At 39.0% G+C, this 12,286-nt stretch overlaps 1 protein-coding gene across 8 annotated transcripts in view; it reads left to right on the forward strand.

The window, feature by feature from the left end:
* The window catches only part of CEP350 (centrosomal protein 350), a 161,434-nt gene extending 150,235 nt beyond the window's left edge, over positions 1 to 11,199 (forward strand). For 7 of the 8 annotated variants that reach the window (XM_005540126.5, XM_074027214.1, XM_005540125.4 and 4 more), the window contains one exon: positions 7,330 to 11,199. In XM_005540126.5, the coding sequence (XP_005540183.3) occupies positions 7,330 to 7,494 (165 nt within the window). In that variant the 3' untranslated portion in view covers positions 7,495 to 11,199. The remainder of the gene's footprint in view (positions 1 to 7,329) is intronic. The other variant, XM_005540127.4, reaches the window with a different exon arrangement.
* The last annotated feature ends 1,087 nt before the right edge of the window (positions 11,200 to 12,286 follow it).

Consider the following 12,286-nt stretch of genomic DNA (forward strand, 5'->3'; position numbering starts at 1 on the left):
CTTCTTTAGACATCTTTGGCCTTATTCTCTTTCCATGGCTCTTAACTCCTCCCCTAGGTAGTCATAGCACTTGCCCCTCTTTTAAATCACTATTTGTTACTTAGGATTTTCCCTCCTTTCTCAAAATTTCTTTATACATTACAGATGTTTATGTTATATCTTATCTAATACGTCTACATATTTATATGAGGACTTTTTTGGCATTATCTTACTTTACCATTTTTGCTGGAACTGAATCTTGACAGCTGTAGTTTTCTTGTAGAGTTGTTTTTTGATATACTCCAAGAGTTTTTCCAATTTTATCTGTAATTAATATTTGGATATTGTAGTTTAAAAGAGCAGGAGAGGCCGGGCGCGGTGGCTCAAGCCTGTAATCCCAGCACTTTGGGAGGCCGAGACGGGCGGATCACGAGGCCAGGAGATCGAGAGACGATCCCGGCTAACACGGTGAAACCCCGTCTCTACTAAAAAATACAAAAAAACTAGCCGGGCGAGGTGGCGGGCGCCTGTAGTCCCAGCTACTCGGGAGGCTGAGGCAGGAGAACGGCGTAAACCCGGGAGGCGGAGCTTGCAGTGAGCTGAGATCCCGCCACTGCACTCCAGCCTGGGTGACAGAGCAAGACTCCGTCTCAAAAAAAAATAAAATAAAATAAAAGAGCAGGAGAAGACAGTGGTTAATATTTTAGACAACACAATACTATAGATAAAAGGAAGTCATCTTTTCCTATAAAATTGATGTTTTTTATTGTTTTTCTAGAGTTTTGACTATTGGGAATTTTGCTTAGGATCTCTAGTTTTAAAAGTTTCTGAAACTTCCTGAGCCTCCTTCAGTATTTTTGCATGTAATAAACCCCAAAGTTCTCTCATGAGGATTATTTTATAAATGGAGAGAATGGCATATAACAAGCAAAGTCTCTGGAATCAGACAGCTTATAAGTGTCCAGTCTTGTCTTTACCACTTATTAACAATGTGACTTTGGGTGAGTTCTCTCACCTCTCTGTCTTTCTCAGTCTCCCCCTCTTTAAAGTAGCAACCTTGTAGAGTTGGGATGATTAACCAAGGTCTAATATGTATTAAGTGGCATATAAGAAGCTCTCAAAAATATTAGATATTATTAATGTAATTATTTTCATTGATACACAGTAGTTTTTTCCTTGCACTTAAAGCTATTTCAGATGTAGCATTTTTAATCTGCCACCTGATACAGCATTCTTGAAGGCAAAAGCACTTGGACTAATAATAAGCATAGACCATCACCTCCCCTGCATTACGCATTTTCTCTACTGAATCTTTTCCATTAGCATACAAACTGCATATTTCTTTAAAGCTAAAATAACTCTCTTGTCATCACTTCCCCCTCCAATTTTCTCTTTACAATAAAACTCCTTTAACATGTCCATTTTTACTCTCCCTAATCTGTCTTTCTCTTATGGAACCAACTCCAGTCAAGCTTTTACCTCATCCATGCCACCAAAACTGCTTGGATTGATGAACCCAGTGGGAAATCTCACTTCCTGTGTTCCTCGAACCATTGGCAGCATTCAGCACAGTTGATCCCTCCCTTTTCCTTGAAACCTGGCTCTCTGCTCCCTCACTGGCTGCTGCTCCTCAGTCTCCTTTGTTGGTTCATCCTCCCCTTGAAACATTGACGTGCTCCTGGAATCAGCCCACAGACCTCTTCTTTGTCTACACTCCTTCTCAGTCTCATGGCTTTGACTACGATCTGTATGTTCACCACTCCCAAATTCGTATCTCCAGCCTAGGATTCTTGCTTGACTCTAGATGCAGATAGCCATTTCCCTACTCAGTATCTGCGTTTGGATGTCTGTTAGACATCTCAAATTTCACATGTTCAAAACAACTTCTGAGAATTACGTTAGCTCTGGGTTTGTCATGTATGGCCTTTCTACTGAGGTGTATTTCCTCTATACCAATCTGTTGAGAGTTTTATCATGAAAGGGTATCAAAGGCTTTTTCTGCATTTATTTAAATGATCCTCTGATTTTTATCCTTCATTTTGTTAATGTGGTGTGTCATATTTATTGATTGTGTATGCAGTAAATCCCACTTGATCGTGGTGATTCTTTTATCAAAATCTTAATTACCCCATTTTAAAATATTTGTAGCATGATAAACTATCTTACTAAACATTTCATAATAAACAGTTGCTTCTTCCAATTTAAGAAAATGTATATTTTAGCTGTTGCTTGGACTGAGAATGTCCCTAATCAATCTAACTATATTTGTGTCTTCAGGCATTATTTCAGGTGAATAAAATGCAAATAATTTTTAGACATAAAGGCTTCTGTTAGCCAAACAAGAAGAGCAATCTTTCTTTCACCTCTAGTTCTCATTCACTGCCCTTTTTTTCCTTCACAAAGGCATTGATTAATTTATATCTTAGGTTAGCTAAGAATTCGAGCTATTTTTAGCAGTACATTCTCAAAGTATAGATGCTGTGGAATGAGTAGCAAGTAATTAGAGCACTGTTTGTATAACCTTTATGTACAGTAGCCTTGAAAAATCTCTGTACTGTAGGTAGAATTGCACCTACGATGATAAATCTCCTTTATAGTTTATAGCCTGGGAGCTGGTAAGAAGGCTACTCAGCACTCCTGAGTTCCTCCTGTCTCTGCGTTCTTTCTCATATTAAGCCTAAGTTGGCCTTCACACAATTAATTACAATTTGCTTCTACAGCTTTAGGGTTTTACGTAACAACTTTAATTTTTTCTACACCCTTTTGAAACAGCTATCATGTTTCACCCGAGTCTTTTCTCCTTATAAAACATTAGTATTGTCTCCTGTTGTCTGATATAGTTTTGAGCCCTTCAACATAACTGTAGCTCTGTCAGTGTCTCTCTTTAAATACAGTGCTCAGAATTAGCCTTATAATGTTTCATGGTTTTGCTTTTAGATACAAGGTCTTGTTCTGTCACCCAGGCTGGAGTGCAGTGGCATGATGGTAGCTCACTGCAGCCTTGGACTCCTGGGCTCAAGGGATCCTCCTGCCTCAGTCTTCCAAAGCACTAGGATTATAGGGATGCATCACCACGCCCAGCCTTGTATATTATTTAATTAGTAGTCATTCAACCTATTTTTTCTAGATAGTATATTTTGATTAGCTCAGTTTATGATCATATTTCTTTTGTTTATTTTTACCTGTATCATACTTAGAGTACTTGCAGGAGCTGAGGAAAACCCCAAGACCAACCTGTGCCCAACCTGTGCTTTTGTAGTGATTTTTTTGGACCCTATTACAGAACTTTATTTATTCCTTCATCTTGTTAAATGTGGCCCGTTGTTTCAGGCTACCACCACATTTCTTGATTCTTTCTTTGAACGTAGTTATTATATTTCCCAGCTTCATGTCATTTCTAAAATTGATGTACCTGCCTTCATCTAGGTCATTGCTAAAAACAATGAAGTAGAGCTAAAGACAGCCTTTCACTATTCACAAAAATGATCTATTCTATATGCCAGATACTTATGTAGCACCTTCTATTTGGACTGTCCTAGTCACGAGGGAATCATAAATAAAAAGAAACAGCCCTTTAAGAGCTCACAGCCTAGTGGGAAAACAGATACACAGAATATAATTTAGCATGATAATTGCTATAATGGAATATGAAGAAAATAGAATGGGAGTGTAGAGGAAAAACTCCCTGAGTCTTCAAGTCAGAAACTTCCTTCCAGGTTGAGAGCTATCCTTTAATCAAAAGAATGTAAATTAGCCAGGTGCAGTGGCTCACCTAATCCTAGCACTTTGGGAAGCTGGGGCAGCTGGGTCACCTGAGGTCAGGAGTTTGAGACCAGCCTGGCCAACATGGCAAAACCCCATCTCTCTGAAAATACAAAAATTTGCTGGGCACAGTGGTGCATGCCTGTAATCCCAGCTACTCGGGAGACTGAGGCAGGAGGATCACTTGAACCCGGGAGGCGGAGGTTGCAGTGAGCCAAGATCGCACCACTGCACTCCAGCCTGGGTGACAGAGCGAGACTCCGTCTCAAACAAGTGTAAATCCACCTAACTGACCTGTCTGTTTTTTCCCAACTTGTTCACAAGGATACAGTGAAAGACCCTGGCATCTGCTTGCTGAAATTGGGCCACATTCTATTTACTACATTTCTCTCTTCCACTAGCCTAATACCCTGTCTCCTCCTCCGCTCCCAAAAAACAAAACAAAACAAAAAAACTGTTAGTCTTTTAGATGTAATTAATTAGGCTGTTTATATTTTAAATGTGTTAATTTTTACATATGCATACATATATCTTCAGGAGCAGGATCGGGGAAATGAGTCATAGAATATAATAAGATCAGAAGAAAAAAAATAGAGGCAAATTTGCAGGCTATGAGATCCCTCAGTTGTTATAGTTGAAGTTCCAAATTAGACTCTGAGCTTTCTAAAGGCCAAAGAGAAATGGAAAAGTTCATGTTCTTTCTGAGTGACAGAGAAATAGTTCCTGTTCTTAAGTAGGAACAAAGCTTTTGCCAACACTGAAATCTTAGTTTCAGTGGGGGCTGCATTGAGGTTACACCGAGAGAAAGAATAAAAAATGTCATGAGCATGTGTTTCTACTGCAGGCGCACAAAAGGTTTCCTTAGTGTTTCCTAAATTTTGTTATTGTGGAGGAAATTGCTCAAAGAACAGATATAATATTACAGGCCAAGAGAGGCTGTGCAGCATGGCTCATATCTGTAATCCCAGCACTTTGGAAGACCAAGGCAGGCTAGATAGCTTGAGCTTGGGAGGTGGAGGTTACAGTGAGCTGAGATCGCTACTGCGCTCCAGCCTGGGTGACAGAGTGAGACCCTGTCTCAAAAAACAAACAAACAAAAAAACAGGTGGGGGTCTGCAAGAACTGTTATAGAAAGGAATGCTGCACAATTTTGAGTAACAAAGTCATTGGAGATGTGAAATTTTTTGTGCACACACCTAGACCATCCCTCAGCACAAGTTCAAGAAGTCTTATATTAGGCTGTTTATTATAGCATCCTTCATAAGAGAGGAACACCAATTCCATGGTAGGTTGACAAGTATTTCGTAGATACCCATGATTCTGTGGTCAATTAAATATAGGAAACGCTGAGTAAGACAAGTTTCTTTACTGGTGGGCTTCTGTCTTATAGGCTTAATTACAATGTAACTCTCCCAGAGGGAGTTCTCCAGAACTTATTTGGCCATAGAACCCTTTTTGGTGGTACATTAGGGAACATAGGAATGAATGTTTACATATCCCCCAAACAACCTTTCTAAAAGAGAAAGAATGTGGCAGCCACCCTGTTACATATTTGTCAACTCCAGCCAAGGACATATGTTGGACAATACTATTCTTGCCCTGTCTTACTCTCTCAAGCTTCAGGATGATGTAGTCTCTTTTTTGCTAGAGTCTTCTTGTTTCCTCATAAGGCAAACCAGAGTACAAGTTCCCCTGTTCACTTTCTCTGCTTTTTTTTTTTTGGAGACGGAGTCACTCTGTGGCCTAGGCTGGAGTGCAGTGGCACAATCTCGGCTCACTACAACCTCTGCCTCCTGGGTTCAAGCGATTCTCCTGACTTAGCCTCCTGAGTAGCTGTGATTACAGGCTCACACCACCACACCCTACTAATTTTTGTATTTTTAGTAGAGACAGGGTTTCACCATGTTGGTCTGGTTGGTCTTGAACTCCTGACCGCGTGATCCACCCGCCTCCGCCTCCCAAAGTGCTAGAAGTACAGGCATGAGCCACCACGCCGGCCCACTTGCTATGCTTTTTTAAAGATGAAACTATGATCCGGGCAAGCCAGGAGCATGTTGTCACTTGGCTTTTTGCCAAGTAAGACTTCTAGTTAGAGACCCCTGTCACTGCAATTAATTTTGCTGAATTTGTGACTAGATCAGGGTTCACTTCCCTATCTGGCCTCCATCCCATCCACAGTGTTATTTTGTATAGCAAATCTAATGTGGTTTTTTTGTTTGTTTTTGTTTTGTTTTGTTTTTTAACAGAGTTTCACTCTGTCGCCCAGGCTACAGTGAAGTGGTGCAATCTTGGCCCACTGCCACCTCCGCCCCCTGGGTTCAAGCGATTATCCTGCCTCAGCCTCCCTAGTAGCTGGGACTACGGGCACGTGCCACCATGTCTGGCAGATTTTTGTATTTTTAGTAGAAACGGGGTTTTGCCATGTTGGCCAGGCTCATCTTGAACTCCTGACCTCAGGTGAACCACCCACGTAGGCCTCCCAAAGTGCTAGGATTACAGGCGTGAGCCACCGCACCCAGCCAATCTAATGTATTTCTTTTAGAATAAAGTAGTTTTTTTTCCATGTATTATAAACAAGCAATAAATCTGGGGAGGTTATTTCTATTTGATTAGTTTTTATTTACCTAAGAATCCTAAAATGCAAAAAGAGCAAGTATTGTATTAATATAACAGTGATTCGAAAAATAAACTTAAGCAATATTACATTTGAAAACTACCATAAGGATAAATTTATTTATAACAAGTGTTATTCATTTATTATAATACTCCAGAATCACATTCAATATTGTCTTTTAATATATGCATTTTATAATTGTAAATCCATATACAGATGTCCCCTACGTAATGAAGGTTCGACTTAACTGTTTTTCAACATTACAATGGTATGAAGGCAACACACACTCACTAGAAACAGTACTTCGATTTTTTGAATTTTGATCTTTTCCTGGGCTAGTGATATGTGGTATGGGGGCAGCAGCAGTGGGCTGTAGCTCACAGTCAGCCATACCATCATGAGGGTAAACACCGATACCCTCCTGTGGACTGTGATGCAGATGATTCTGCCCAACTTTAGGCCCATGTACATGTTCTGAGCATGTTTCAGATGGACTAGGCCAAGCTATATGTTCAGTAAGTTAGGTGTATTCACTGCATTTTTGACTTAATGATATTTTCACTTTACAGCGAATTTATTGGACATAACTTCATTGTAAGTAGAGGAACATTTCTGTCTAATATTTTGTGTTCTCCTTCCATTAAATTCCTTATTCCCTTATGGTATGGAATTCCTTATGGAATACATATTCCCTTATGTTGACATAGACAACATACTGGTAATCTTTAATATCTATGAAATACTCCAATATTGTCAAATGTATTTTTGAAGTCATCTTGATATTATTTGGCAATTGAGGTTTTTAAAACTTTTTGCAATTTTAAAAGGGGTATTGATGTCATATGAATTACCTTTTTTCTCTGGTTTATTTCCTTGGGCTGTATTCCTATGGATAGGACTACAAAGTCAGCAGTTATATTTTCTAGCTTTTGTGTGACAGGAATTTTCTAAGTTTGTTGTCTTCTAAATCCTAGGTTCAGGAGCTCCATGAGGAGGAGGCACAGTGGGTGAACTATGATGAGGATGAATTGTGTGTGAAGATGCAGCTCGCCGACGGGATCTTTGAGACCCTGATCAAAGATACTATTGATGTTCTGAATCAGATCAGTGAAAAGCAGGGGAGAATGCTACTTGTGTGACATCTTGCAAATAAATCGAACACTGAGTGCTAATGTGAGTCCTGGGCCTTTCTGCCTCCTGCTGTACACCCCATCGCCATCATAGCAAGAGTGCTTCTGGACCTTGTACTTATTCTTAAAGACTACCAGTATGGAGTTCATAGGACAATGTGGTATATCTGGTATTACAGCCTTTGCCTTTCGAGACTATCCACTGGATTAATTGGTTATTTTCGGTGGGCAGAGTTGTACAGTGTAATTGTATACCTCTCGCTAGCAACCCCACTGGGTCTCAGAGAGGGCCAAAAACAGCAGACTTACCTCTGAGTTTAGACTAGGGTATCACTTATTTGAGTCTGAAGTCAAGTGAGAGAGGTATAGATCAATGCATCACATCACTTTTGAAATGTAATTCTGGTCTATACCATGGAAGTCATAAATGGACATTATAGTCTCTAAACAGTATTAAACCCTTAACCGCTTCTAAAATAGGCAAGCTTAATAATGTCTGCCAACTTCACATTCTGGAGTTTATTTCATTTCTTTTTGAAGACCATTTTCTTCCATTATTGTAGTTGAGCAGCACCAAGTGGACTGTCAGGCTAACAGGAATAAGTGGTAGCCTTGCTTTTTGAGCACCATCTAAAGAATTTTAAACCTCTGCATTATGTTTAGTGTTCTCTGTGTGGGCGTAAAAACAAAGAAGTGCCCCTACTGAAGACTGGGCTCAAAAGGACCAATGCAGGGCTGGTTCTTCTACCCCTTGGTTTACTCCTGCACTTTTCTTACTCGTTCTGAATCTCTACCAGCTGCTCCCAGAATCACAGATACTCAGGACCATCTCAGGCATCCAGGCATGGCAAAGTGGAAATAATTCATTTTGGCCTTCAAACCTTCAACTCCCATCTTTCCCCAAGAAGTTAGAGATGCTGTTACTTGAATGATTTAGGAAATGAGTGTGTGCACCAAAGACAAAAAGATATTGTCTGTTGTTTGTGTGCTTGTTTTGTGCTATGGAACATTTTTTAATTTATTTTAAGATAAATTATTAAGTAGAAAATGTATGTCCCTATTCAGAAGTGAAAGATTCTTCTTGTAATAGTTAAACCTCCATCTTGAAGCTTCTGTGGTTCAGTCTTTGCACAGGAACCTATGGTTTTAACAAACCAATACACATATTGAAGAAGTCATTTAATTCAGTGAAACGAAGATGGGCTTTCCAAGATGACCTGCAGTAGCAGGATGGGATAAAATGATTTAAAGACACTGTACAATTTAACTCTGCCTCTCTTGCAGCATTGCTTCTCACAACTATTACCTGCATCTGAAAAAAAAATCTATAGACTCCAGCTGCTACATTAGAGCATAAGAGATGCTCTCCTGGGACCTCAGTACCCTGCCTTCTTGACTGGTTTCTGTTCATCAGTCCTGTCCCTCTTCAAGTAATCTAGAAGAATGTGGAAACTCTTAGGCGCAAATGTAAATGCCTTAATATTGAAGGTCCTGGTTAGAAGCATGATCCAAGACATCCACTGGATTCATATTTACAAATATCCTGGAATGTTATAGCTTCAAAATGTGTTAGAAAAACCCCAAAGATGGTATAATCTTTAAGTGTGCACGTTCGTTCATTTCTGCATCTTCCCTCCAAACTTGCCTTTGCATCTTAAATATTTCACTATGCACACTCCCATTCCTCTTGGGTTTCATCTTGTCGTTATTAGAAATGTACTGAAATAATCATTGGAATATTTGCATTTTGCACAGTGACTGGTATGATAGCTCTTGACAAATAAGGAAAGCACTGAAATGTTGTGATTGGGTCTCGGGAAATGCTCAGATTGATGTCTTACCAGCATTTCTTCTGGGCTTGTGATGTTGAGCTGTAATCTTGTAGCCATAATGAGCATATTGACTAAGAAAAGCAAAGGTTTCTTGGGGTTATTAACCAGTAGTGTGGAAATACTATTTTTATGTGGTCAAGGAAAAGCAAAGGCTTTTCTTTTCAGTTTGTGTTATTTGGAAGACAGAAAAACATCTTGTCTGCATCCTTTGGCTGTTTGTGGGATCACGTTGTCCTTATGATACTGAAACTTTACAGCTGCTGTAAATTTTTTATAAATGAATTTCAAAATGTTATAATGGGACTGTAGGTTGTTTTTCTACATCTTCATTATTTGGACCTAAAACCAGTTTTTAATAAGAAAGTTTATTCTTTATGACATTATGACTCCAGAAAGAGAAAAAATAATACAAGTCATGGAATCAGCAATCTGGTAAGAAGTGCTGCCAAGAATGTGGCAGTAGCTGTCCTGACAGACTCCAACTGCCTTTACTATCTGAAGAATCCTAGGCTCCACATGAGAGGCAGAAATGGATCAGTCTTATTCTTTGCTAGAAATGATTATCTGTAGTTTGGTAGCAAAAATAAAAAAAAAAATACATAATTAGCAGATTTCTTATTAACTATTTGGATCTAATTGAAATGGCTTTATTCTTAGGATTAAGAAAGATAGATGTGGATACCCAGCCACTCGTTCCATGCTGGTATCTTTTAAATCAGCTCTGCCTCTTAATCAAGAACCTAAATATTCCCTCTTTCTAATCTTTGTTCCTTCTCCCTACATCCTCGTCCTCTTTCACTCTTCCTTCATAATTCCTCTAAAAAAAAATCTTTGCATCAGCAGTAATATCTTTTAGAATAGCACTATCAGAATTTAGTAGTAAACCAACATATAGGCTTCAGATTTACTTCTGAGTCCAAAACAATTTGTGCTATCCAGAGTAGTTAACTCTGGGTTAAACAAGTACAGGGTATAGATTCCCTCTTCAGGTCTACACAGGAATTTTTACCGTAGGGAAAAGTGGGGAGAGCTCAAACGTAGTTAATAAGGAAGGTAATTTGTTTTTCTTTTACCTAAAAGAAAATAAAATTCCTTCTGTGACTACAGGTCTCTGAGAAATTATCTTTCAAAAGAGATTTCATTGCTCATAAGAGTGTTGTGGCCTATTGATAAAAACAATTTTGTTCACTTTCTTGTCTTGAAAAAAAGTGGCCTTAGCTTTTTGCAATACTTGAATAAAGTGTGTACTCGCAAAAGAATTTCTGTAGCACAGCATTAGAGACTCATAACTTTTCTGCAAGAAATACAAACTTACATCTTCCTTTTACTACCTTAAGAATACTAGTGAGTAAAACATTAATTCAAAGAGCAAATTATAGAAACTACAATGACGTTTAATGCAAATTGTAGGAATTTACATGTTTACAAATCATCTTCAACTGGTTGTGCAGCAATTCAGTAAAATATCTTTGTATTATAAAAATGTGAAGAAAAAATGTAAACTGATGTAAAGGAGGTACTGTCATTTTAATTAATCTATGTTGAATAGCTTTTCCTTCTGAACTTTGCAAAGCCTTCTTGGTAAACACATTGCAAAGCATTCTGTGGGAGGTTCAGCCTCCTTGTGTGTACTGTACTGTGCAGACATGAAAAAATAAACCCGTTTACTGTGTGCGTGTAAATAGCCTGGTCATCAGGCCATTTTCAGCCAATAGTCACATCCAGTGCAATTTTGCACCGAACACTTAAGGGTGTGGTTTGTAAGTATGATCTGTAAAATAACTGGGATGAATTCCCATGTATACCTGTGTAAATAGATTTGTTAACTGAAATATACTTTAAGAAAAGATAAAATCTGTAAATAAACTGATTTATAAATTAATTTTATGTCAGGTCTCCGTTTTTCCCCTCCTGAGCCAACTTCAGAAAATTAGTCCCCATAAAATTCACTGATTTCTGATTTCTTATTTAGTCACAGGATGCTGATACTTGGACAGTAGAATAAGGTAAGCTGTGGGTAAGAGCTGTTTACCTGCACATAAATGCCATCAGCACATACATTTGAGCAGCCTGGGCTTTGGTCCCACACTCATTGATTCAGCAGATAGCCACTGACCACCACCTTCATGTTCTGAGTACTGTGCTGAGTGCTGGGAACATAGCAAAAAAGACAGACATGGTCCCTGACCTCAAGAAACTTAATGTCTAATGAAAGCCACCAAAAGATATTTTGAAAACCTGTGTGACAAGTTCTAACAAGTGCTGCACAGGAAGCATACATAGGATTTGAGAATATCTTAATAAAAGGACCCAATAAGGGTAGGAGTGAGTCAGGGAAGAGTTCTCTGATAAATTATAATAATAACTTTTATTAGTTTCTTCCTTCTAATTCATGGCAAATGCCATTTCTCCCAAATGACCTAAATTTTGATAACCCTTGCAAAATAACACATGGAAAAGTCATACTCAAGTGGACCACAAAGAAGTGCAACCAGCTGATGCCCAGGTGTGGAGGCTGTAACTTATTTCTGGAAATATGAGCTTGGAGGAGAATGGAGCTGAAGTGATAGAAGAATAAAAACAATCCAAGGATGGAAATGCACAGCACTGAGGATAATGAATTGTCTGTGGTCCAACAAATTAGAAGAATTCATCTTACCTGAATTCTTCTAGTTGCCCCTAGATGGCCATCCTTGCTATATCTTTAACCCCTACCACAACCATGAACATTGCGGAAATTCTCAGAAAAAAATTGGCCCCAAATTACAATAGGTCCTAAGAAATTCTTCCTCTCATAAAATGGATAGTTGAGACTGGGCATGGTGGCTCACACCTGTAATCCCAGCACTTTGAGAGGCCAAGGCGGGAAGATTCCTTGAGCCCAGAAGTTCGAGACCAGCCTGGGCAACATGGCGAGGCCCCATCTCTCAAAAAAACTTTTTTTTTTTAATTAGTGGGTCACAGTGGCA

The sequence above is a fragment of the Macaca fascicularis genome, chromosome 1 (genome assembly GCF_037993035.2).
Source record: "Macaca fascicularis isolate 582-1 chromosome 1, T2T-MFA8v1.1".
NCBI lineage: Eukaryota > Metazoa > Chordata > Mammalia > Primates > Cercopithecidae > Macaca > Macaca fascicularis.